The 27,160-nt window shown below is 44.8% G+C and overlaps 1 protein-coding gene across 1 annotated transcript in view; it reads right to left on the bottom strand.

The window, feature by feature from the left end:
• Positions 1-210: 210 nt before the first annotated feature.
• CTNND2 (catenin delta 2) overlaps positions 211-27,160 on the bottom strand; it is a 489,283-nt gene continuing 462,333 nt past the window's right edge. The window contains exons 19-22 of the mRNA XM_044442939.1: positions 19,565-19,691; positions 9,397-9,528; positions 3,387-3,460; positions 211-1,471 (exon numbers count right to left, since the gene is read on the bottom strand). Coding sequence (XP_044298874.1) covers positions 1,211-1,471; positions 3,387-3,460; positions 9,397-9,528; positions 19,565-19,691 — 594 coding nt within the window. The 3' untranslated portion in view covers positions 211-1,210. The remainder of the gene's footprint in view (positions 1,472-3,386; positions 3,461-9,396; positions 9,529-19,564; positions 19,692-27,160) is intronic.

Raw genomic sequence — 27,160 nt, 5'->3', positions numbered from 1 at the left:
AGTGCGAAGGGAGGAGTCCCCGATTCTCATACATAAATGAGAATTCTCTCTTGTCTGGCAACACTGAAATGGAACATTGTTTATGCTACACAAACATACACACAGACTGTTACTCACACATGAGGACATACACACAAACATACGTCCACAAGCAAGAATGTGTATTTGGATGGAAGAGTCTTGGAAATAGACATTCTTAGCAAATATGGATGACAGATCAATTGTAATTTATTTTCTTTTAACACTGTATCATCATAAAGAAACTGGTATAAATGAAAAAAATCTATTTCAAATATCTACATCTAAAATTTTAGGCAGTGAAAAAGCACTTCGTTGACAAGGAGTGTGGAATGATGAATGTTAATTGTCAGAAATTGCTGAATGCCTTTTTTTTTAGTTGCCACAAACAAATTCACATATCAGAACGAACAATACTGCTAAATATTCCGTTTTGTTTTCTCTTGTTAAAACGCACTGGGGAAAAGAAAAGGAAAAGAAAAAGAAAGAAAAAACGGCCCCTCCCTGCCCCTGGAAAGTCATACATATTTCAAAGTTTTGAAATTGAAGCAATATTTAGAACCATGGATGAAGAAACACTGTGGCATTGGTGTAATATACCCAATGCACCTCTCCTTCTCTTGCTCTCTCTTTTAAATCTGTAATGTACATCAAATACTTTACAACAATGCATTAACAAAAGGCAAGAAACATCTTGCTGTACAGAGGAAACCCCAAATGCAACTTGAAGCCTAGATTCACAATGGATGAGGAGAAGAAACAAAGTGTGAGAAGCTGTCCCCCATACGGTGTGTAAACGGTTCATTTGCTTGTGCTTAACTCTGGACCCACTTCTGCTTCTGAGCCTTCCCCTTCGCCTTCAGCCACATTCAGTGCACAGCGTGACTTGTTTTTCAACTCTGCATACAAGGACAACTGTACAGTCGTCCCCCCAACACAATATCTTTCTATATCTATATATATATAGAGAGAGACAGGATTATATAGATACAGAAACAGATATACATTCCCTCCTTGCCAATGACACTCCGGTGCTTAACTTCCAATTCTTTTAGCCGTCTGAATTTTCCACACTGATTATCAGGGCCTTCCTACGGAACAGGCTTTAACAAACTAAATTTGCAGGAAAAGTATGTCTCGTGGTAGGCATGCACATGCACAGTTCCTGGAGCTTTTTTTGCTTGCCCAAATCTCAAACCCAGGAATCCGGAGACGCTGGATAGTGACTTGTTTCATAATTGAGTTCACTGTAGGGCCGGGCAGCTGAATAGAAGTCGACGTAGTTGCCGGTGGACTTGAGTCCCAGATGCATGGTGTACTCACTTGCAGGTGGGCGATGATGCACTTGGTCCTCAAAGAAGGACTCGTCATAGTTTCTCGTTGAATTCTGGAATGGCTGATATGGTTCGTAATCCTTTCTCGTGGGCTCCTGTGGGACTGGCTGTGCTGAAACCTGGAGAAAGAACAAGAGGCCTCTGTTGGTTAGGTGAGACTGTAACGGTGGGAGACCAGCGGCCACTGAGGGCGCCGAAGGAAGGGTTCCACTGGGATGCTGCTTAGTAGGCTGGCAGTATAAATGCTTCTGTCATTAACCCAGCTCCATAAAATACGGAAGAATCCGCAGATGATGGCAATCCTAGCCTCTGTGCCACACAGTGTCCCAAATCCATCTCTTTGCAAGTAACTCACAAGCTAGCAGGCTTGAATTAACAAGGAACAAGCACAGATGGCAAATTCTGAAATCTGCCTTCTACATCCACAGAATCACCCCAAAAGGAAGCCAAGTTAAAACTCCAGGAGCCAGTTAACAGAAGGGTAATGCACCGGGCCAGAGAGGAGATGGGTGTCCGTGACACATGAGCAGCAGGCATAGTCTGAATAGTATGTTTGAAGCCACCCTTGTCTTCAAAGAACGCCTATTCCAACGAACTCAGGTTGCAAGTTATCAGAAACATCTCTGAGGTTTGCAAGACAACTCCAGTGCCACAGCAAGGCTTCAAGGGAAACAAAGAGCTCAAATCCCAAAGAGGGGAGATCTTTAAGAAATGGAAGCCTGAATGGTGAGGAGGGTCCGGACTGAAGGAGATGTATACGCAATTCACAAACAATCTCTTATGCACTTACCTTGAAGTAAGTCTGAATGAAAACAACGAGATGTATAAAGATCGCAGTATTAATACATTTTACACACGCAAATCATCTACTCCCTCAGCCCTTCAGGACAGAATGCAAGACGGCTGATCTCATCCACCCAATTTGCTGTGGTGTAAACGCACAAGGTGCCATCTAGATCAGGGCCACTGCTCACAAGTAGGGGAGGTACACCTTGCCACCCAGCCAAGACCAGAAAGTGGCTGGGTGGGAAGGCATCCATCTCCCTACCCATATTATGGTGGTCCCACTCTGGATCGGGCCCTGCACATCCACAACACAGCAAAAGGGAGGAAACACTCTATAAAATAGAAGATCATTTCCAATTCACTTACTCAACAGTCAGCTTGGATAATGGGCACAATTCTCTGCACCATCCTGCTGAAGCATTATGCTGAGTTCACTGCCTGCTCTTGCTCATCATTGGCCTGTCCCTTGATATCAGCCCTGTACACTGTACAGTCAACCATTCGTTAGATTCATTGCCCGTTTCTTAAAATATCCCTTGGTGGTCTCGTGCATGCCCGTATTTAGCAACCGTGCAAACTGGGACTCCCCTGTGCCCTGCCTGACGCCTGAAAGGACAGGAGGGAAAGAGCAGGAGGAGACCCTGTGCCTTTTTGAACTTGCATAAAGATACAGCTGAGCACCGTCCACAAATCAGAAGAGAGCCGTGGCACCCCTGCTTCCCGCAGCAATAACAATAATGCAATGGCAGAGCTAGTAACTTTCAGAACATTTCAGTCTGCAGTTGGCTAGGGAGCTTGTGGGTGAGAAACACTGGTGGGCCTCCATCTCTGCACAGACCCTCTGCCTTTGCAACTGGTCACCTTTTATGCTATTAATTCCATAGGGTTTCATAGGGTAGCCATGGCTAATTGAACTCACTGATTTAATTTGGTATGGATCTGACCCATATTCTTTTCAAAATGATGCAATGTGAAAAACACAGGCACTTAAGCATGGGATTCTAGCAAGACTCAGTCATGGTTGCATAAAAAGTGGAAAGCAGGAGTATTATATAACCTGTCTTGAGTTCCCCGCCAGAGGAAAAAAATGATAGAAATGAAATGTAATTGCACTAAAAGGCAAAAGTGGCTAGTTGCCCCATCAGTATGGTAAGCACTTTTCCATCCATCCATCACGCACAAATACACTGATATCAATGTAGCTTTTGTTCTAGTTCAAAAGTTAATTCAATTGTCTTGGCTACATACCTGGTTATGTTTAATATCTTCAGCAGGTGCGCCATAAGAATTTCTGTACAAAGTAGAGATTCCAGTGTTCTGAGCTAAAGGGGAAAGAAAAAGGAATCATGTTACATAACGATAGAATGGCAGCAGTAATGGTGCTGGGCGAAAGGCCGATTCTGTGTTAAAGCAGCAAGCACAATCATGCCTTCATTAGCAATCTCTTGTGTGGCCTCTTTTAGAACAGCGTGTGCAGAATCAAGGCAATTAGATGGTGCTCGAAAAACTTGCTAGGAAAAATGGCCATCCATCTTAGTGTTTAAGAAAATGCTCATTCTGTGGGGACATGATATAGATATATACGATTATGTGACAACAATGTTATGATAGAGATATTCCCCTTCCCCTAATAGCAAAACTTGGGGATTGGTCAAGGAAGTTGTTTGATAGAAGATACAGAATGTTCTCCTAACACATTAATGATATATGAAATCCATGAGGACACTCATTGAATGTTACAGCATACCAAACCACAAACTTTGCAAGTAAGCAAACAACTTCTGATCACAGAAAACTGAGGTTTGAAAAGTTGTGACCACTGAATGCCAAAGTCATGACCATTTCATGTTTGGAACTGGAAACCTGAGAGGGTAGAATCATGCCCCGAGTGTGATCAAGATGGGTGTGCTTCATTCCTCAAATATCTCAGGATATGCTTATGCTAGCTCATGGTACAGCATAGAGGGCAGTTTCCGAGCCTGTCAATTTTCTTGTGGACCCCAACCATGACAAATGCCCATTAAATGTTATTTGTAGCAAAGACGTACTGGATAAAGTGAGTGAAAATGGATAAAGTGAAAGGACACACAGAGTATTCCAATTACAGGTGGTGACAGTGTGATGCCATTCTCAGAGTTAGATTCCTGGGAATACAAACCAATGGCTTTCTGGACCGCTCAAGACAGGTCCACCAGCCAAAGCTCTAGTTTGTGTTTGTTAACAATATTTTTACCCTTCTCTTCAGGCAAAAAGATTGACTTTATCAACTCTGATAGAATCAGGGCTGGAGAAAGCAGGGGTGATCAGAATGCTGTACTGCACTGAAGTGTAGATAACACGGACCTTTAAAAAGGCTTTAGTACAGCAGCAGTAATCAGTGTGCAGGAAGTATCAAATCCGTAAATCCTAATGGATGCCTATGGTTTTTGCACATATTAATCTTGTAATCTGGTTCCACACCATTACTTTCTCAAGCTAGTAGTTCTATAGCAGGGAAATCAATGTTCCCAGCTGTATGTGTTAGATGGAAATCTAAATTGCTCCCCTCCCATTAAAATACCAATACTAAATAGAATGTTGTACTTCTCTGTGAAATTCCTCTGATAGAACTGGTAAAAAATTTAAACTCTTTCCCTATGGCATTTTGTGAACATTGCAAAATTATCATTTCATTGGGTTTTAGCAATACTTATGTAACAGTGTTGCCTTCCCCCATTATAACATGTGGGTGTGCTTATATAATATCTTTTTAAAGAGGCAGATGCTGGAAAGCCAGATCAGTCTACATGGCTTGCCATGGTGCGCTTCATTTTCTTAATTTTTAGAATTTAGTCCAGATTTTGACCACTTTCCCAAGTGTGTGGTGGAAAAAAATCCATACTCAAAATAATGAACATTGAAATTAGCCCTCATTTCATTTTATTTACCTTTTCTAGCACTGAGCAGGGCTCATACTACAAATCCAACTTCAGGGGATTTTGCTGCTTGGAGAATTCCTTAGTATTTTTCATTTCTTTTGATCATGTTGTACATTTGTCTATAAGGTGTATCTGAAAGCAAATCTATGGGATTCATGCCTATCTTGGTTGCTAAAAATCAGAACAGGAGGACTGGGTGTTAGATGGTTTCAATTTAGTCATTGATCAGCTTATTTTATGACAAAATTAATGAACTGTACTTCTGGGGTCATCTACAATTGCTCTTTTCTAAGCAAGTTTGTCGAAGTTCCATTGCTTTCTAAATTCCTGAGCATCTCAGAGGTTGACGTGGATATGACACAGGAGCTCTGGCTTGGATGATTGGTCTTCCGTTATCATTCAAGAGGAATCCTAAGTGAATCTTGTATCTTATTGGTTCCGTTAGGTTTTCCTGGAAACTTTGACACTGTTGAGTTTGAGCGCTTCACGATCAGGCTGTGGAACTCAAGGTGGACCCGAAGTGGTTCTGTGTATTATTTGCAGGGAAGTCACAGAGCGTTGACCTCAAAACTGTCTGTCAGCTTCTTGAGACCTTCCTTTAGAAATCAAGCAGAGTTCCGTCTCACTTTCGGTCATGCCCAGTGTGTTTGAGAGTCCACTTTACCCATATTGGTTAATGTTTTGTCTGGCACAGATACTGCAGTCCTGATACTTCCTTTGTGTCTCTCATGGTGAGGAACTTGATAAATAGGATTAAATGAATATGTCTGGTGAATGCAAGTGACTGTATGTCAAAACACATCATGGACAGTGGTGGAGCCCACCCATCTTCTGGGGTGATTTAAAACAGAACGACAAGGACATACACTCTGTCCCTATAACCCAGATCTCTTCATTTTCCTATGTGGAAATAATGAGTCTTGCTGCAGTCATTCCCTCCCTCCCCACTTCCAGGAAAAATTCTCCAGAGGCAGGAACAGCTGAACATTCAAACTTACCCTTGTGTAGTTGTATTTGATATCTTTATGACTACATCTCTGTCTGTGTGACACATGCATCCAGAGATCTCATAAGTGATTCAACCCAAGTGCAAAATTACCAGTCAAAGGGGATTTTTAAAAAAGCCTCACGAAGCCGAGATTTTATATTACACTTTATTGAAGCATTTTTACATTTGGTTGGGCCCATTGTCTTTTAATGCACATAAACAGAATAATGTTCCTTTCACTTATTCTCCTCTTCAAACGAGGCTCTATTTGATGCAGAAAGAACTTGTCCTGTGCACAGTTCAGGTAACCTGAGAAAGCAAATAAGACTTGTGATCTCTGTTCTCAATCAGAAAACACAGACTATTAAAAATTACATTTTTTAAGTTTGTTGCCTAAACTCATCAGTCATAGAGAGCTGACTACCTGGTAGGACAAGAGAGAAGCTTCTGTTTTCATACTACTGTTCATAGCCAGCAGAGACATAGTAAATGCAGAGGAAACAGAGAAAGAGAGGGAATTTCATGCAAAATAAAGAACAGTATGAAAAACTGCTTAAAAATAGGAAAAAAGGTGTTGTATTAACTTTTTTTTTTGCGCCAGAAATTGCCTAATAAACTTGCTCGCACTGCGACTATTATGAAACAGAAATGCATCCGAGTGAGCTTTTGAGTTGCCAAATGGCTGTGTATGGAGCCACAGAGCATTGTTTAGACTCCACAACCGACGCATGCATTTCAGAAGCAGAGGCTGAGCGATGGCAGAGCAAGGCAGAAATGGCAGCCCAGCCAAGCAAAAAGCCTGCTTCACATGTTTCAGTTTTAGGTGTATTCTTAAGAAGGTTTACACGTGCCCGCCAAAATGTGAAGTGCGAGTGTGACAACAACATGCGTTATTACAGATGCACTTGTCAAGAAGTGGGAACTGGCTGAGTAAGTGCGAAGCAATCCTTGCCTACTGTCAGACACTGAGGAACAACACCAAGCGCAGTACCTTGTCAAAATGTGGAAGCTGTCCTCTTGCTGGTTCTTCACCTATTCTTCAAGATCTTGATGACTCCAATATAATGAGAAGGGATGTGCACTTCTAGCAGGATTGTTGACCTAGTTTTTTTGGTCTTCTATGCTTTGTTTCATCTTCTGGCTCCATGAGCTGAAATCTGGTGAAAATCTTAAGGGAAACCGTAGTACCTGGGTTAGATCTTAAATGCAGCAATACTGCTATTGAGCTGCTCTAAATGACGGCTCTTGAGAAAATTGATTCTTGGTACCATACAGACTCTCTGCAAGAAAAGAACTATGAAACCATCGTGTTATAAACAGTTACTGCTTTTGTAAATATTTGTAAATACCCTTTCGCACCCGCTTCCTCTGTGCCCACCCTTCTCTCTTGCCATGCTTGTGCTTCACAAATTGCTCACCTGGGAACTCCCTACTGCCATACTCTTTAGGAACTTCCCCATGGAACATCTTTGGTGTACCTGTTTCTATCTCTGCCCATACCCAGGTGATGCAGAAATTTGCATCCCCTTTTCCCATGCCCAGAGGTGGTCCTCCTCCCAAGACTTAAGAGGTTTTTGATCTGTCCTATCTTATTTTTGTGGGCTCCATAGCAAACGTATTTGGGAAGAAAGGATGGGAGGAGAGGACAGGTTTTTTAATGACATTGACGAACGAATGGCCCAATGTTAAGATCGGATCTATGCATAACCAGGAAAGGAGATTGTCTCTCTGCTGTTTTCGGGTTGGCGAACATGTAGCACATCTTCTGAAGATAAAATGGAGCTTGTAGTGGGGAAAGGATGGTGGGCCACCAGTGCTTGGCATGCAGCACCCCACAATTTAATTCAGTAACCACCATAGTTTGCTGAGCAATAGTTAGACACTTCAGAATGGGAACAGTGCAAGCCAAGGGGTGCTCGGCCTTGAGAGAAGGGGTCAAGCACCCCCAAGCAGCAGCCAATGCAGGGTGTTAACTGCTGACTTTAGACACCCACAAATGCATGGATTTAAACCATCCCAAAGTACAGGGTCAGTCAGGATTCCCACAGCTCCCAAGTCCCCCTCTGGAGAATCCCAAGGGGGCCCTGCAGCACAGCATGGCGGTCCGGGATTCTGCGAAGCCAGCTGCACCCTTTTCCAGGATACTCCATCCCTGCCTTCCCACCAGGCCATTGGCATTCCAATTCTACTGGGCGTGCTCAGTCCTCACTGAACTCTTTTGGGTCCATCTGCCCTCTCAGGATGAAGACTCACAGAATGTGCTCATAAAATAAGGCAATTTTTCTCACCTGGGTGCAAATCTCCAAGGTAAGTGCAGGACCTGAACGAGAGGCCAAGTCTCCCATTTCTCCTTCTTCGAACCCTCTGTGACCAGGTTTGCGAGAGAATGTTCCCTCCAAAATCCACTCTTCCACTGCCACGTCCTTCTCCAGATAGTGGCAGAGGTGGGGAACATGGGCTGTTCCTCCAAGGGAGGAAGTTGGATAGAGAAAGGCCACCACAATGCACGAACATATCTGTTCCTTCTTGTGCAGCTCAGTATAGACTAGACCTTGCTTGAGAGGAGGGGGCAATTCCTTCCCAAAGGCACACCGCTTTTCGGAAAGGAATACAGACACGCTGGCCACAAAGAGTTGGCAAGAAACACTGGATGCATAATTCAGCTGATTCTGAATGGCTTTGTGGGAAAGAGAAGTATTTAATGAAGCTGTGTCGAAAGAGAACGAATTCATATTCTCTGAAGATAAGCTAGAGGTGTGACAACAGAAAAGGACAGAAACCAAGTATGACTGGCTACAAGAACTGATCTAATCCACAGGGGACCAGTTAGTCCAGTGATGGCGAGGTCTGGCAAGAGCAAGAAATTAGTGTGCCTGCTCATTCAAGATTGTACTGTAAGACCAAAATGGGTAGTGCAAATCATGTTTATAGCCAGTTGTTTGGGAAAAAAGATGTTAAACTAGATAATACTTCTCTTCCCAGTAAAAGAAGGATTAGAATGGAGACTTCTGTCCTATATGAAGCTTTATCACTGAATTAAACAGTATGTTGCAGGAATGAGAAACATTATCTTCTGTGCAGTTCAGCAGTGCTTTATAGCTTCAGCTTCAATACTGATCAGTCACATACAAAATACAAAATGGGAGTTACGGCTGCTTATAAAACTGGAGCTATGAGGAGTTTTTGTGGAAATGTCAGATGTAGCTCCAATGACATTGTAAACATAAGCAATACAAGTATACATCTGCATTTGAAAGGAAAGCTTTAAGATGTTTTGTAAATATTTAAAACCTATACACAGGTTAAGCAAATCCCAAGCTTTGTAAGGTAGCCCATTCAATAGAAGCCTCACCTGTCATTGTGTCTTTCCTAGAAGTGTGCTCTCCTTTACTTCCATGGTAAGTAGCATTTGTTCCAGTTGATTCGTAGTCGGTTTTCCTTTCTTTTAAACTGATCATTTCCCGAGGTGAGGCTGGGGCACTTGCTAGTAAACAAAAACAAATGCAGGTTTTTAAATGCTCGTCACATTAGCACAGGGGGGTGGGAAGACTTCAGGCTCACGGGATCCACTTACAACTAGAAAGAAAGGACTTGAAGCCCGGAAAGTTATCCTGAGTAACAGAGCTGAATGGGACTCACGGTCCTTCTACATAAAACATCCACCCGCTACCACCACCACCTAGTTTTCTTCATTTCAGCAGTACAATCCATTTGCGGGGGTGGTTGGAGAGTCATTTTGCTGGTATCAGAAATCTCTGCTGATCTGATTCTAATCATCCAGAGATCTATAAGGAAATTCCAGCCTGCCTTCTGCCCACCCATGTTAGTATGTACTAACCTGAGAATATGGGACAAGAATATGCATTTGTACACATGTGTGCACACACGATCATTACTTTGACTTCTTGTCCGGACCATCATATACATAAGCAAGAAGCATAACAGATGCACACAGAGAGGCTGAAACCATTCAGCTGAGCTGCACCACCACATGTCATTTGGAAACCCATCGTGTTTGGACAAAGAAAAGCACCTTAATTTAAACTGTGTTGCCGATGGACCTTGGGATTAAAACGTTAAGATCTTCCAAGTCTTCCTAAGCGTTATAGGGCCAAGGAAAACAAGGCAGGCAGGCTGGTCGGCTTTTGCCCCGGTCGGGCATTCAGAAGGGAGTTCAAAGAGAGAAGAGTTCACAGTGAGGGGAGAGCGGAGCTTCCAGAGGTGCTCTCATGGGGGAGCGCTGTACGATTTGTTACTGTGAGAAAATGCACACAGAACTCATCTCTGACCCATTCATGAAGCGCAGTTGGATGAGTCTCACCGATGACTTGTGACCATGGCAGTACTCTATTAGCAGTGCTTTTTTAGCAGTAAAAAAAAAAGGTGCCAGAACTCACATCTTGGGGTCAAACTTTAACACTAAAAAATATTTTCAATTCATCAACTTTTTTTGAAATAAAGAACTTATTTACCTTTTGCACGTAGCCAGTCACTCTACACATACATAAACATAACGGTCGCTGCTGGCAGTAAGCGCTCAGCGCGCGACCACATGACCGATCCCAAGCCGAGCAGCGTCCCAAGCCGAGCAGCGCCCTCACAATCAGTGCCGACACACAAGCAGCCCACAGGCACTATGTTAATGATTTTACAATTCAGAATCACTTGGAAAAATCCGTCAAAAAAGGGTGCCGGAACGCTGTTCCGGTGCGTTCCATGACAAAAAAGCCCTGACTATTAGTATAATTCTCATAAAGGCCTGCACTTGCAAAAGCAGATGGTGGAATGCAATGAACCCAGGACTATCCCGATGCACCCATTTCCTCAGGTACATACACTGTTGTCCTTGGGTTAAGACTCCTGGTAGCATATACTGTACATTGTGTGCTTTTAAAAAAAGCGAGATTGGTTTAAAATTGACATTCTGCCCCATTTGCCAGATGATTCTTAGACAAACACAATGCTGCAAACACTGAAAGTTACTCCCGAAGCGCTGACTTCCTTGTACTCGTTCCTTAGCTGTGCATTTCCGTGCCATTCCGTGTCTTAAGCTAGAGATGGCCAAGTTTTCTGTCCCTAGGAGCCTTCTGCTCCACATTTAAAGTATTTATATGCCGTCCTGTCACGAAAGCCTCAGGACGGCTCACATAGATAAAATACAATAAAATATATCATAGATAAAAATATTGTTCTCAAGCAAAATAGTGCTTGAGAACCAGAACACCCAACCTACTTACTGCAAAATACTAAAGTTATCCACTGGAGAGCCAGTGTGGCATAGTGGATAAGAGCGTGGGACTGGGACTCAGACGATTTGAGTTCGAGTCCCCGCTCAGTCATGGAGCCAACTGGGTGACTTTGGGCCAGTCACAGACTCTCAGCCCGACCTACCTCACAGGGTTGTTGCTGTTGTGGGGATAAGGTGGAGGAGGAGATGTAAGCTGCCTTGAGCCCTTTGTAGGAAAAAGGCAGGATATAAATCGAAAAACAAACAAACAAATTAGCAAGCACAAGGGCTTCACAGACATGAAATGCACATGCCTGGATGGTATGATGGCCAGCAAATGCGGTGTGTGAGACAAATGAACATGTTTCCTGACAGACCCCCTATCCTTCCAGATCATGCACAAGACAAAATAAACATAACTAGCACATGAAATTCACATGGAAATGCATTGCTTCCTTTGAAGGGAAACTATGAGCAACATTTAAGATTAATTGTTTAAGATTAATTGTTTATGTTTAAGATTGTTATTACGTCTGAGCTTAAGCTTAAGACCATCATTAAAATTTGGCAATCAAATTATCTGGCACCAGATCAATTTGGCATCCAGACCTCCAACTGCCAATTTTCCATCTTGGACTTAAGAGATGATCAGTTCATGCAACTGCTTTTCCGTAGCTGAAACTGGCTGGACTTCTAATCCCAGTCAATTTAATTTGCCTAGCTCCATCTTTTCTATACCCACCTCCCACTCTGACTCAAATATTTTGTTTATAACAGTAGGAATGTTGGAGAAATCCACAATGAATTGAATTCATAGTTCTAAGAATCTGACGAACAAATTCTGCAGCACACAGCTTTTTCTGAGTTCCATGGATTCTGTGACCCTGTGGATTATTTTTTGACTTCCTGCGATTGTATGCCAACATTTTTGTTGTTAGGTGCTGTCAAGTCATCTTCAGCTTACAGCGACCCTATGAATTAAACCCCTCCAGAATGTCCCCAGGGTTGGGCAGTCAATCCATGCCCATTTGTTGTACAGAAATGCAACAACACGGGTTCTTCTTCATAGGCTAAACTGTGAAAATGTGGATTTGTGGAGGATTTGCACTTCTTGCGCTCCTTCTCACTCTGGGGAAAATTTACGCGAGTTTGCATTGAAGAAATGTGCACTTGTGCATTAGCGTTAAGGTGAATTAGTGCATGTAGAACGAATTTCTGCTTGGAAAAAATCAGACTCTGCCAATGGAATGATGATGAAATGAAAGGCGCTGGACAATCTGCAAGGTAAAGACGGCGTGGATTTAAACCATCTGCACACCTCACGTAACATCAGCCCTCTAAGCACTAACCCTGGTTGCATCCTCTTCTGGAATGCCTGGAGATTGGTGTGTGCCCAATTCCTTGCGGGGAAAGCACACGTGCAGCCTGGTGCGCCTTCCATGTCAGGAAGCATGGCTTTTGAAAACATTTGCTTGTTCTATGAGGTGGCAGTCCTTCCCCTTGTTGATGAAAACGCCCTTTCTGCCAGTCCTAACTGGATACCCTTTACTCCCAATAGCAAGCATTTCAGCATTCACTGGGGACTGTTCAGAGAGCCTGAAATCAAGCTCTGTGGGGGAAGACACTCAAGGTCTTGTCCTACCACTGGCTCAAATGTAGCCCATACTGGCCTCTCAGAGCTCAAAAAGCAAGTGGCTGGTACTGCTTGGACAAAGGGCTTTTTTGAAATGATGTAAACCTAGGATTTCCCCAGCCATAGGGTCTTGAGCCAAGTATTTTACGAACCCTGTATTTTCTACTTTTTATGTTGTTTTGCCATTTTTTTTTTTGTTTTACAATTTTCTCCCCTTTAAGCATCAAACTCTGCGATGGGGTTTCAGTCACTGCCTGCTCACGTCATGCAAGTTAGCCGCTCAGGCAGTGCTGAGGTTCTTCCCGTAAGAGAAGGTGTTCAAATACACAGAGTAGTCCCATAGGCCAATGCAGACTCAGCCTGGGGGTGGAGAAACCAGGCAGGAAATGCAAAAAGAGTCGCAAGGGCATTCGTGGCGCCTGCTGCACTGTGGGGAACGCCCCCAGTGCCCCCCAGTCAAGGGCCATGCTGCCTTTAACCGCCACATCTACTCACTTGTGAAGGGCAGCCTGTGAACTCGCTGCGAGGGGACATGCCCCAGACGCCCTTCACCTTGCAGCGCATGCGCCACACACCCCGTGCCTTCAGCCCCAGGGGTCACTCCTCAGAGCAGATGACTCTCCAGTGCGCTGCAGAAGCACAACACACACACAGGAGCGTGCGACTCTCGCCACGCTTTCTTGCACAAAGACTTCCTGGGACGAGGGTCCGAGATCCACTCAAGACTGGCCACCTTTTTACAAGGAGCTGCGGAGAGCAGCCAGGACAAGTGGTGAGACCTCCAAGGGGTCTCCTGACAGGGTGCAAGGAAGGCAAGGAAGATGCAGAGGAGTTTTGGCCCACTGAGAGAAGGATGGAAATGCCTCTCCTCACCTTTTGCACCTTTTGCATATTTAACAAACCACAGAGGAGTCCTGGGACTCCGATTCACAGCTCCGATGCTTCAGTGGATGCAGTGGGCCGGCTTCCTCCCTGCCCTCCGTCTCCCAGGAAGCTGCAGGGGGAACCTTGACCTGCTTGCTCAGCTCAGCTTGCACCTGCCGGTCTGAAGGCCGGGCACAGCCCCACACTGCAAAAGGTGAGGGCCACACTCAGGCACAGCTGAGTCCGCCCTCGGTGCTTCCGTGCCCCACTGGGCGCCCCCTGCCCTTCTCCTCTGCCTCAGCCCTTGCAAAGGAGCCCCACCACCCCCTTCCGGCATGTTTGGATGGCTCTGCCAGGGAGTGCCCCCACAACCTGAAGGCCACTGCCCTGCTCATCCCACACCCCACATCTGCATTGCACACGCCTGCCCGCCGCCCCTTTGCGGCCTGGGCAGGGGCAGGAGACGCTGCTGGCCCTGCCCTGCTGGTTTCTGCTCGGCCCCATCCAGGGACTGGCTGAAGGCCGGTCATGCCGGGGTGCAGCAGAGGGGTCCCCTCCCCCCCCCTAACTGGCAACGAAGGAGCAACGCACGTGGCCATGGCAAGGTCTTTATTGAGCAGTGCCCGAGGGAGAGCAGATCCTGAAAGGAAGGACATGGGCGCAGTTGCCAAGCAGTCTCCGGGCAGCGGGAGTGCAGGCTCTTCGGGCCAGTGGCTCGTGCTGCCCTCGCCTGTCTGTCCTGGGCATGCAAAGTTGCGGGAGCCAAGGCCGCGAACCCCACGGAGGAGTGGCCTGGTCATGATGCGGATCTCCTTCCCGGCTGCCGCAGCGAGCCACAGGTGACAGCCGGAGCACACGGCAGGCAGGTGACGGGATGGGGTGCCGCGCCCGAGTGCCCTTCGGCGCTCCGGCTTCAGCCTCCCTGTGTCTGAAAGAGGATGGGAAGATGGCAGCAGGTGGAAGGACGTGCAGCACCGTCTCCGTCGCTGTTGCGGTGGAGTGTTGAGCGCGGTGACAACCTGTGCTGCTGTGTCCATTCAGGAAGCGAGGCGGATGTCCCTGTGAGTGGCCCGCAGGAGCCTCCCGTGTGCAGGAGATGCCGTTTCTCGTTCTGGGCTTGGTGGGGCAGTGCTAGGACAATGCTGGCCGGGCAAGAAACAGTATTTAGAGATGGTGTTGCACGGGCACGACACAGGAGACAGGCCCGCGGCCACACGTCGTCGTACGGGTCCCCCCTTCCCTTGCTTACCTATGTGGGGTGCCTTCATTATTGGAGTGGACTACGGCTCCGTGTTGGCAACTGGATCCCAGCGGAAAGTACCTGTTGGAAGTCTAGGCAGAGAAGCGTTAGCGATGTGCTCCATTCCCTAGCAGACAGAGTGTTCGTGCTCTTCTTGGTCCAAAATGCCCTTCTCCCGGTTTCCCCTCACCAAAGCCCCCCCCCCCCCCCCCGTAAGCATTAAGTCTGCAAGATGCAGGTCAGGGACACTCTGGAGTCACACGTGGTATTATTCGTGGTCTCTCTGTCTATGTAGAGGTGATGGGATGCCGTGAGTTACACCGCGTCCCGTGCTGTGCCGTGGGTGAGGTTGCTGCTGACAGCTATTTTTAACTCCTCTCTCCTTCCCATTCGAAGCCAATGGATGGAAATTCTTGGTGTCCCCTCTGGACTGGTGTGAACTCACACCATTCCTGAGTGTGCATGGCACGGCTGTGAATGGAACAGGTACAGGATGAAGTGCAAGCATGCATTTCCTGCAACCCCACGCTGCTTCATCCATTCCACCGGCGCAGTTTGTGGGTGGATGCTGTGTTCGTCGAGTCTTGCATGGCTTCAGCCAGTGGATTTTGAGGACAGAACTGTGCAAAATAAATCTCTAAAATCCCAAAGTGTGGGTAGCAATGGTATTATCTGCACTGCAAGTTTCATTTCAGAAATACAGGTGCTCAAGGGAGTTTGCAATAGCAAATCAACACAAAATACCATTGAACAAGAAATGTGACAACTGCATAGGAATGGAGATACGACAATTAAAAGTAAAACTCTAGAAAAGGCCCAGAAAATTATTATAAATGCAGTAGATCAGTTAAAAGCTTGTTGGAAAGGGGCACGTTCAGTTGGCAAAGTGGTGGGGGTAAGACAATGGGACCTCCAAGGGCAGAGAGTTCCAGATCGACACAGCAAAAGTACCGTCTTCTTCCACCCCACCAGGCAAACCCCTTGGAAAATAAAAGGTCATGCAGAAAGGCCTTCCTAGTTAATCTCAGGTGGTGAGAACATTCATATAGACACAGATCATCTTTGTGGAATTATTATTATTATTATTAGAACATTTCTATGCCGCCCCTTGCTGAAGCCTTGGTTTTTAAGCCATTTAAAGGGTTTAAAAGATAGGGATGGCATGTATAAAGGCAGCAGTCAACTTTGCGAAGGAATATAAAGAGAAGAAAGACTAGAGTGCAAAGAGCTGGGGAGTGTGATGCAACCTGAAGCGGCAAACCAGTTGGAATGGTTTACGCCCACTTGCTACTCACATTGCATTCCCACGCAGCTACCCAGGCGATCTCGCAGCTTTCCTCTAATTGGAAAGCCTGGGTTTGTTTGCCCTTCTGTCAAAAGCAGCCCTTAGGATTTGTTCAAACAGTACTCCATTCCAATGTTTCAAGAAAAACAAACCAACGAAAGCAACACTTCTTGTGATGGCCCGTTCCTTTGGAGCAGGGTATTGTTTGAAACTTGGGAACTCGTTTGAGAGAAGGGAATTAATTAATCAGGGCTGTCATTTTTCATGAGATCTGTAACTTCAACTGCCTGGCATGTTTGCCACAGTCAACATACTTTCATGGATTTTTCCCTGGGCTAGAAAACACTTGGGGGCACCCAAACCATCCAGGCACCTGGATTTACCGCTTTCTCAGATCAAATGAGGAGAACCAGGTTCTTTTCTTTCCTCTGCCTCAGCTGTGCTCCAATTTATCTCCATGCAGAGTATCTCATCCTTTGGCTAGAAGACTGACTCTGAGATTCTAATATTACGTGTATATTTTTATTTCTAAGTGGAACCCTAGGTAACAAGTTCTTTTCTTTTTCATTTACAGAAACAAAAACACTTCAAAGAGAGGAACACAAATAATATCTGTATTAATATCCTTAAATATTAATTTCTGTTTTAAAAGCTACAGCTATGGTAAAACAAATATTTTCAAAAAATAATCAGCATGGGTTATAGAAAAACTGCTCTTCCTTTCAACGGGGATGAGTTAAAGGGTTCCTTAAAAATAATGGTTTCTCTCTCTTTCTCCCTCTCTGCCAGAGGCTTGGAAGAAACCCTGAAAGGACAAATAAAGCTGCCCGGGATGGGAACATGCATGCCAATGAGAAACATTTCTCATATGGCAACACGTTTGACCAGAATATGGCAGATAATCTGCAGGTAAGGCAAGGACTCTCAAGGTGAAGTCTTTATTAACAGGTGCCTGCAGCACTTCTTCCTCCACTGGTTCCACTAACAAGGAAGAGTGGCTGCATTAGATGGCGGCCTTGGTGATGTCTCCAGCAATAAAGGCCTTTGTGATTGCGAAGGAATTCACGGCAAAGGTGGCAGCACAGCAGTCTGTGTAATTGTAGCTGGAAGTGAGTTATTACTGAGGAGAAGATCTTCTGCCATAACGATGGGCGTGAATATCTGTGTGGTGTGAAGAAGGCCTCCGCGCAGAACACCAAACGGAACCAGCCCATTCCAGTGGCAGCACGTTGCTCCCCCGCCCTCCATCAGAGCTGGAAAGCACCATGTGTACCTTATCAGTGCAATCTGTTTTAACGTCTGCCTTTTCTTAAAATGATGTTGGGTGGTCCAGTGCGTGATGGACATGGATGAAGCAGAGTCAGCCGTCAAACAGGCCAACATCAGAAGCTGCTGGCAAAACTGGACAGAACAGTTGAGAAGACATGACCGTGCCTCTTAATGTATGAGGGGATAGAAATGCAGGTGTGGCTCCACTCGAAAAGGGAAGAAGCAGCAAGGGAGGAAAAGCCCTTTAATGTGCACCCTATCTTCCGAGCAGGCCTCACTGAAATGCTTGCGTACGGAGAAAGGCTGGTCTTTCACTCTCCGGCTGTGTTCCCCTCCCCTGTATTGCCAAAGGGGGAGGCAACTGCGACTGGATCTCCGGGCAGGCCCCTCCAAAGCCAAACACCACATGTCTACCTTGAGATGCTGTCGGTTGATCTAATCCATAAAGACCTGATGGCAGACTTCCAGCCTGCCTGTCTGGGAAAGTCCATCTGAAAGGTCTCCGGTCATTGTTAAGCAATTGCAGATGGAAATGTATTCAGGGGAATAAATCCATGGAAAAATGTTGGAGATTTGTGCTTTGTGACCCACCCAGACAGACACTCCACGAGAGGGCCATCGCCGCTGCCGCCGCCACCATCACCATCTCTATAACACCCCCAGCCAAACCTATGAATACCATTAAACAATTGCTGACGAGAACAGGATGGATGCAACTGCGTTCACTGGTCTGCAGAACAATGCAAGCAAGAAAGTGTTTTCATCACAGCGAATTTCAGGACAGTAACTGCTCTGGAGAAACCTGCCACTCCCTTCATAGTAAAGGGCACAGATAAACCAACTCCCATTGCTCTATACTGTAAACTAATATCCTAAATAAAAATGGATGTACTGGGATTTAACTTTAAACGATGAAGAAGATAACACTAAGCCCACAATCCAGTGCCCACCAACCTGGAAAGAAGGCTCAGTGAATTCAGCTGGACTTACTTCTGGACAGATTTGCATAGGATTGGGTTGTAAGGTACCTGAAGAAAGGTCAGTGTGATGGGTGCACCTAACTTGCCTTCATTTCTGCCTGCTACTTACTGAGTGTCCAGCTCTGGATAGTGCCACAGACACATGCTGTTACTACAGCTGGGCACTTCACTGGTACACAGGCTTTTTCAGATGGGCTTTGGGACTTTCCAACCTCTTTCACTATTCCAAGGCACATGCTGACTCCCTGTTCCACCGGCAGAGCGTGGGTGAGGGCCACAATTGCAGGGCTTGTCTTTCCAGAGCACTTTCAAAGAGAAGATGGTGCTTGTCTCTTCTCCTTTGCTTTTCAAACCTTCCTCTTTTCATCCGCTTATTGGTGCCTCTCTAGTCGCACCCACTACCCAAATTCCTTGCTCTGCCTGGGATTGCATCCTATGTAGGAGATCTTGCTGTAGGTCATGGAAATAATTTCAAGGCTCTGGATCAGGCATGTCCAGTTCCCCCAAAGAGAGCCCAGAGTGGCATTCTGAAGACCCTCCAATACCGGGCAAGCTGCCACATCCCGCATTCATATTCCAGGAACAAGGGACACTGCAATGATCACTGGTAATCTAGATAGGACTTTTCCAATCAGAATCACTTCACAACTGATCTTTGCAGAGTAGGCCATGGTTAGCATTTTCCAAATATGGAATCAAATGCAGGGCTACCACAGAGGTCTGAGACAGAGAAGCAGAGGCAGGAATGTAGGCTATCAAGAGTTAAGCTCAACAACCTGTCCACTGGATTTTAAAAAAGCAACACTCTTAATGCCAATCTGAAGAACAACAACTCCCTAGTCTGTTGTTTATCCTAAACGTCTGGATGTCAGTATGGACAGCATCTAAGCAATAGCAAGCAGGTAAACACCGAGAATATATTCCCCTTGTCTCATTCCGGTTACTGACACCACTTCACTTCTTCACAGAACGCTCAGCAGATTTACTTCCTGGCTCGCCCCACCACGTACGGCTGCTCTTACCTGAGCGATTGTTGGGGGACATGCGCACTGGCGAGATGGAAGGCGTGCGTGATGAAGAGTACGGCCTTTGCCGATCCCTCTCTATTGTTGAAGATGAGGCTACGAAGTGGTACTGTGACCATCCATCCTGTAGGGGGACAGCATACAGAAAAGGCACATGGGTGGGCAACATACAGGTATACAATACATATGCACATTCTTATGTGATCCGACATCATTGCTATGAATAAACCAAGCAACACACAGACTACGGTTGTTCTTCATCACTAGGCGGATCTCCCATGTTTTCTTTTTCAGTCTCTTCTCCCACAATTTACAAAAACCTTTCTTTGACGACTCACAAAATGGAATAATTGAACTCTTACTTGCCTCAGGACCTATGGGTTGGATTCTGACTTCTGATTTCAATGGGAGAGTTAGCATTTACTTAAGTATCTCCCAGTGAAACCAATAACTGATAAAAAGTGTGTAATTCTGGTTGGAGTCTTCCCTAATCTTTTCTTGTTTATTGATTTCCCTTTTTGGAATAAAAATGGCATGGTTTATTCACAAATATGGAACATTAATACACTGAAATGTTACAGAAAGGAACATTTCCATTTACTAATAAAATTAGATACCCATACATTGTCCCTTCACCATTTATAGCAAGTGAGATGATATGCCTACAGTCGCAAACCTGTAGACTTCAGATGTCCATGTAATATAGGCAGTGGAGGGGCAGCTAAGAAATTTCAGGTGGAAAACAATTATCTAAGAAAGGGCAGTAAGAACAATTGGTAACCCTCAAGTCATTTAAACGCACCCATTCTGTCCCATCGGCAACCAGAAGTTGTGCCTCTGAAACAAGGGTAATATTTTTTCTGTTTTCAGATACACAACTACTGATGTTTATTAAATATTAGCTTAGGCATGGATTGTTACAGAGCATTTCACGGGCAGTAAAACAAGAAGGAATGTCTTTGTAGCACCTCTGTTTCTCTCGTTTATCCGTACTGCAGAATTGAGATAGCTTTTCAACAGCAGACTGAATTAAGAATCCTTCATCAAATGTACAGCACAGTTATTATTCACCTAGGGTACGCTATTTCAGGTTTTTATGGCTCCTAGTTTTGTTATCGATGGTGGGAACGATTGATGGCAAAAGGAAAAGGGGACAGGAGAGGATAAGGTGGTGGGTGTGGGCTTGGATGGACTCCGGGGGATGGTGGAGGAGAGGAGAGCCTGGAGGAATGTTGTCCATGGGGTCTTGATGGGTCGGGCACAACTTTGCGACTAACAACAACAAAGTTTTGTTATCACAGTTTAAAAATGTGACTGTTCCTATATATAAAGCCTATGTTTAGACAGAGAAAGTTCTAGAACATCCAGTATTCTTCCCAACTGGTTCACACTGGGAACTGTAGGACATTTCTCTCTCTAGGTATGTATTGGACTGCACCCTGAATTTGGTTACTCTAACTGAACTCTTTGGGGACCAGGAGACAAGAGCAAAGAGGAAGATTCTTGAACAATGCTTGAATGGGAACATAGCTGGACTTATCCGAGGCAAAGGTGTGGCTCCTGCAGCTGCATGAAACGGAGCGCCGAGAATCCCGAGGGAGTGCGGCCTGTGTCTAAATAGGGATGGGCTATGCTCCTTAGGTCACAAAGATGGCCTTCTTCCCACATCAGCCTACGCAACTCAGACAGCAATATGCCACAAGCAGAGATGGCTCTCCATGCTGGATTCTGAATAGGTTGCAGCATTTTGGCTATTCCTTCATTAGCAATCAGCAGGTGAACAGGGGAAAGCAGGGTAGGAAGATTTACATATTTGCCTTGTTGGGAAACACGCCTTCCTGAGAGGCATATTTAAATTTATTTCTGATACTTCTTCCGTGTACATATGCAGTCATGCAACTATCAATAATTTCAATGGACTGAGAAGGAGAAATGCTAGAAGGAAAATTCCCTAAAATTCTGATGAAATTAAGCATAGAGATCTACCTGCAACAGCTGGTGTTTTTACTTTTGCCTTGAGAGGTAGTAGTTTTACATATAAAGAACACAGATATCAAGTCATTTCAGAGGTGGAAGTAATTAATATTTTAAAAATGACAAGGTGTACGATATTAGTTACACACAGTATCATACACCACCTATTTGAAATTAATAAGGCTACAATCCTCAAAGTGCCAAAGCAGTAGAAATGAACTCCATGGGATTGTTCTCAATTTAATGGCTTGAGGAGTGAAAGCTAAACAGGGCTCGAATTTTAAATGACAAATTTGATTGCTTTGAAGTCACTGGAATTTCCCCCCCCTGTGCATCTTGGCTTGCCCCACAGGGCTCTTAAAAGCTTAGAGTCAGTTGAAAGCACTTTGTTTAATGCTTATTGCAAACCAGCTTTATTTTTGCCTGCTGCCTACACAACTCCGTGGAAGTGTCTGCCGCATGATGAGAGAGAGAGAGAGAGAGAGAGAGAGAGAGAGAGAGAGAGAGAGAGAGAGAGAGAGAGAGAGCGCGCGAGCGAGCGAGCGAGCTTTCTCCACTTTGCTTAGCAGGTATTTGACCTCTTTAGGACTTGTTGGACAACCAAAGGAAGGGAATCCTACTCCCTCGCCACCAATGGATAAGCCTGCATTTCAGAAAACGGCAAATACTGTCCATGCTATAAAGAGACTAATTCCACAACGGTTGGATGGCCAGGGGATAAATAGCTTAACAGGACTTGCTTTCAGAAGTTCATCTGCCCAGAGAGTACCTCAAATACAGGGACTTTATAGCTGATACCAAAACAGTGGGATTTCCCTGGACAGTAAACACTTCAGTCTTGTTGCAGGAGGGGGAACAAAATCAAACAAGGGAGCAAGCCCATATGATTAACTCAGGAAAGTTAAGAGATCCAGAAGCATTTTCTTCCGTGTCTACTAATCCAGAAAAAATACAACACTCTTAAGGCCACTCAGCTTGCAGGAGGGTGAATCCCTGCTACAAAGCTGCTGATTATATTTCAGATGAGAGGGGAGGACTGGCTACTTCTGCTTCTGTGTGCGAGAATAGACCGGGACGGTAGCACACTTTAAACTGCCAGTTCAAGGATGTGTCAGCTGCACCATTCTCTCGGTCTCTAAGCCAGTTCCCAGCATGACAACCTGCTCACCTACCATTCAGTACTAGCGCGACCAAGACCCAACGTTCAGGGAGAGCAATGCACAAAAGAGCCGTCCTGCTTTTTAACTGATGAAGCCACTGGGGGCCTGGAACGTGCTTACCGTGAGCCCTTGCTCGTTTCTCATGTGCATGAGTAATTGCCTGAGAAAACGCAGAACACCAGGCTCAGTGAAACACTAAGGAAAACACCCCCTGCTACTCCAATACAATCAGGAATCTGAGATGGGGATAGGGGTGTTGTGACCCAGGGACCCACACACACACGCACACGCACACACACACACACACACACACACACAGAGGGAGAATAACAGTAGATACTCTGCTAGTAAAGAGAACTGTTCAAAACCATGTAGGGCAGAATTTCAGCTGTGACCTGATTTTATTATTATTTTTTAAGCTCAGCCATTGATTTATTCAAATTATATCAGGTTTTCCAGTGTACATTTTCTGTTGCTTTTTCTATCTTAAGAAGCTAAAGAAAGGTCAAGTGACCCATTTGGCCAGGTTCTGGGCCAAACGGGGCCACATGGCCCCTTTCTAGGTCTAAAGTGGCAGGTGATAAGGCAAAGGATGTCTTTCTGTTCATGAAAACCCTATATACATTAAACAAACGGAATCCAGTTTTCAGCTGGGGCAAAGGCCTCCATACTTTTTTGGGACCATAAAGTACCTCAAAAAGCTGGTGGCATCCTTTCGATTGTGATCTAGGCAAGAAGAACAGAGATTTCCCCCCTGCAAGATCATATGAAAAACCCCCAAAGGAAAGAGGTGATTGAACTTGATGTGATAGCCATGGGCAATGGTGGATAGAACCCATCTGTCTGCAGTTATGTGGTCCCACGTACTGAGAGAAGGAGCTTGTCTATCGGATTGTGGCTCTGATGAAGTACTCTGTGGTCCAAGCTGATGCCTGTTCTGGTCAGTGGTTTTTCCCAGGAGTGGATTGGCAGAACTTGGTCTGGAAAGGGCCACGTTTTCTCCAGGTGCCTGTTTGCAGCCAAGTCATGGTGTTTGCATAGAGGCCATGGGTGGTTCCAGTATGGCTGGACCCAACCTGCTGTGATCATACTAGCATAAGAGGTGATTCCCACTCTGTGGGCTGAAGTTCTGACTTTTTCCACTCTGAGTGTGCCATCTATGGTGGCACTAAATAATTTGTCTCTGTCAAACAGCAGGTCCTCCAGTCTCGATTTCACTTCTTAATGTAATCCAGAGATGTGGAGTCACACAAGTCTTCCAGGCGAAACGGCTGCTGCCATTGCTTTAGAGCATCATAGGTCACGCTGTGTGCGCTCCACTGCTGACTTGCCAGCTTATATGCCTGCGTTTGAAAGATGGTGGTGAGCTTTTTAGTAGTGATAGGTAGTTGTTTGAAGGAAGGAACCACCTCTCTTTTAGGAATGGTTGATGTGCTGACAAGCAGGCAATCTGAGAGGACAGGGCAGCTGCGAAGTAAGCTGTGCCGCCAACAGAACCATGTTTCCTATTGTCTGGGACAGGGATGTGGGCAGCGGGTGGCAAGGCAGAGGCACCAGGGCAAGGGCAACGGAACCTGAGACGGATGGAGCCCAATGTCCAACAGCAAGGTTCAAGCTGTAGGCACAGGACAGGCCAAAGTCAGGAACTAGGAGGAGGTATCAGGGCAAGCCATGGACATGTCATGGACAAGCCAAGTGTCAAGAGCCAGGAAGACAAACAGAGGTGCAGGTATCTTGAGGCAGGATAACTGGGAAGGACACACAGCAAGCCAGGATACGTGGCAAAGGTCAGGGAAAATGGAGGCGCTTCACCACACCACAGCTATCCGGAAGACCTGCACTGCTCACTGGATCAGACAAGATGCAGACCTTACAGCAAACTCGAAGACCAGTATTGCTAAGGCCAGTTCTGGATGGGAGAGCTTGCTTTTCTGTAACTCTTCGCCCAGGGCTCCCAGCCTGTGCTCATCAGGAAGCTGGGCGCTCCAGCAAGGCCTGGAACTGATCCTGCAAATGCTGAGGTGGGCATTCTGGTTCTGGCTACCAGATGGTGCCCCAGAGCAGCCCAGACCCTGACACCTACCTTCTGCATCTTTGGGGAAGGAATGAGATGTATGTTTCAACTTGGATTGAAAGAATTGAATTTGGTGCTAGGTGTTTAAATACGCAGGAGCAAACTCCCTCTTGAACTGAATAACAATTCTTGATTATCCAAGCAGTTGGTTAGTAGGGGGAGGGAAATGGTATCTTGTAGAAAGACGATTCGTGAGGCCAAGTTTGTGTGTATCACTTCTTTCTCCTGGATAACCAGGGAATAAAAAGTAACTGAACTTTTCCTTTTTACAGATAAAACAGACATAATCAGTTGGACCTAAAATATTGTGTTCTGATTGGAGCCTGGGAAGTCCTACTTTTAATTGGAAGCTATCCCACATAGCTTTTTCACCTTGAGAACTCTGGATAGTTTTAGTATAAGAAGATGGTCCAAAGTGGGTGAAAGAGACTCTGTGATGTCTCTGGGGATTGAGCCCAACTGTCTTGGCATGAAATTTGACCGTGGAATTCTGCATGCTATACAAGGATTTGAAAAATGCGCAAGATAGTTAAGAAGCTTACGGAAGCACAAATTGTAGTACAGAAGTCTAATATAGGAACTTGCATGTTTCAGTTTTCTTGTGATATTTTTTCATATTTTCTTTTGCTCTCCTTGATAAACTGTGTTTTAAGTATAATACAATTTTGCCCCCACGCTGTCACTTTGTTTCATGCAGAATAATTACAGCATAAACTGTGAAAAGTTTTCTTTAGGCACAGTTTGAGTTCATAATATGTGATGATATAACTCAGTTGAAATAATACTTTGTCACTCCAAAGCAAATGTTATTTCCAATATATTATACATTTCAAATGCCGCCATGTGATTTTTCATGTGTATCCAATAGAGCAGAACAATATTTTCTAACATGCTTAATAAAAATCTAAAAGTAATCTATGAAAACAGGCACATTTTCATTTTAAAGGTAAACTGTTAGTAACAAATTCATTAGACTTAGTTCATTAATAATTCCAAAAGCTATTAGCGTTAAATATTTAAATTAATTTTTAGAAACCAAAAGGGAGTATTTCAAATTTAATGTAGAAATAAATACCACCTGATGTGCTGGCTGCTTTCATTAGTTTGTTTCAGCTCTAGTGCGTCTAATGAAATTTAATTAAATTGATTTGGATACTTAAAAGGTACAGTATATAAGGGGTCTCCTGCAGAGAAGAAAAAATCTCCCCAAAAGCAAAAGCTTGCACAAGTACCTGTTTGTATGCAATTTACCTGTGCCCATCCTATTCTGGTCAGACCAAAGGAGGACAAAATGCTGAACGCTTGTGAAAGGAATGCATTTTATGGAAAGGTTGGCTTCACTGGCAACTCACAGCTCACAGTTAATCACGATGGATCAAAAAGTGGAAGGAAAGTGTAGATATTCATTTTATTTTTAGGCTCACTTCCTACAGCATTTATTCAAGCCAATTATATTCTCAACTACACTTGAATCAGCCTTGATGACTGTCTTTCCCCTTCACCCCACTCAAACTGTAATTCTATTTGAAGGTCTAAGAGAAGTAGGATTGTTGCGAGATTATTACAGGCATCAAACACCAGAAGCCGCTTCCGGATAGGAAATGGAGAATAGGTCTGAGATGTAGTGATACCCGAAATTACTGCGGTGGAAGAAGAGTTGGTCTTTCAGTGTTTAACACTTCAGCTACTCCATGTTCTTAATGCAGAGTTTCCATAACACATTATTATTCTGTGAACTATGTCAGGAGATGAGATCTTGATTTTAGGTCTATTGTGACATGGTAAGAAATGCTCAGCCTCACAGAGTCAAACACTTGTTGAAATGTCTAGTCATTTATAGATCATTCAGTCCCTCTTTTAAAAACTAAAGCACAATGGAAAGCGATTGAGCTAGTCAAGAACTATAGGTGTCAACTGGCATTCTGTTAAACTCTACCTGTTCTTTAAGGAGTAGTTTTGTTGAATGGTTCCTTAAGGGCATTGCAAAAGCTGTTCCTTATTTAGTAAAGATTTCTTTCAATTATTCAATGCTCTTAAGCTGTAACCAGGATGGGGCATCTCTTTGAAGTATGTGTTGAATAACCAGTGCAAAAGGCAAGCTGTGTTTCAAAGTGTGAAAGCTACACAAATAAAGCTAATAATAGGGAGCTGTCTATACGTGGCCTGCAATCCAAGAACAAGAGAGAAAAAGACTTGAAAAGTGAGAAAAAAATGCCCATTTTGGAATACAGGTCATCAACCAGTACATTTATCATGTAAACATTACAAGAAACTCAATCAAGTTTATATCCTAAATGCCAGTGGCAGGAACAACTTGTGTAATGTCTTCAGCATTTTGAAGCACTACTGAGTTTAGTAAATAAGCAAAGTTTTCTGAGGTGTATG

This window comes from Varanus komodoensis, unplaced genomic scaffold (genome assembly GCF_004798865.1).
Source record: "Varanus komodoensis strain SLA01 unplaced genomic scaffold, ASM479886v1 scaffold40, whole genome shotgun sequence".
Taxonomy (NCBI): domain Eukaryota; kingdom Metazoa; phylum Chordata; class Lepidosauria; order Squamata; family Varanidae; genus Varanus; species Varanus komodoensis.
This window is presented reverse-complemented; position numbering and strand designations above follow the sequence as displayed.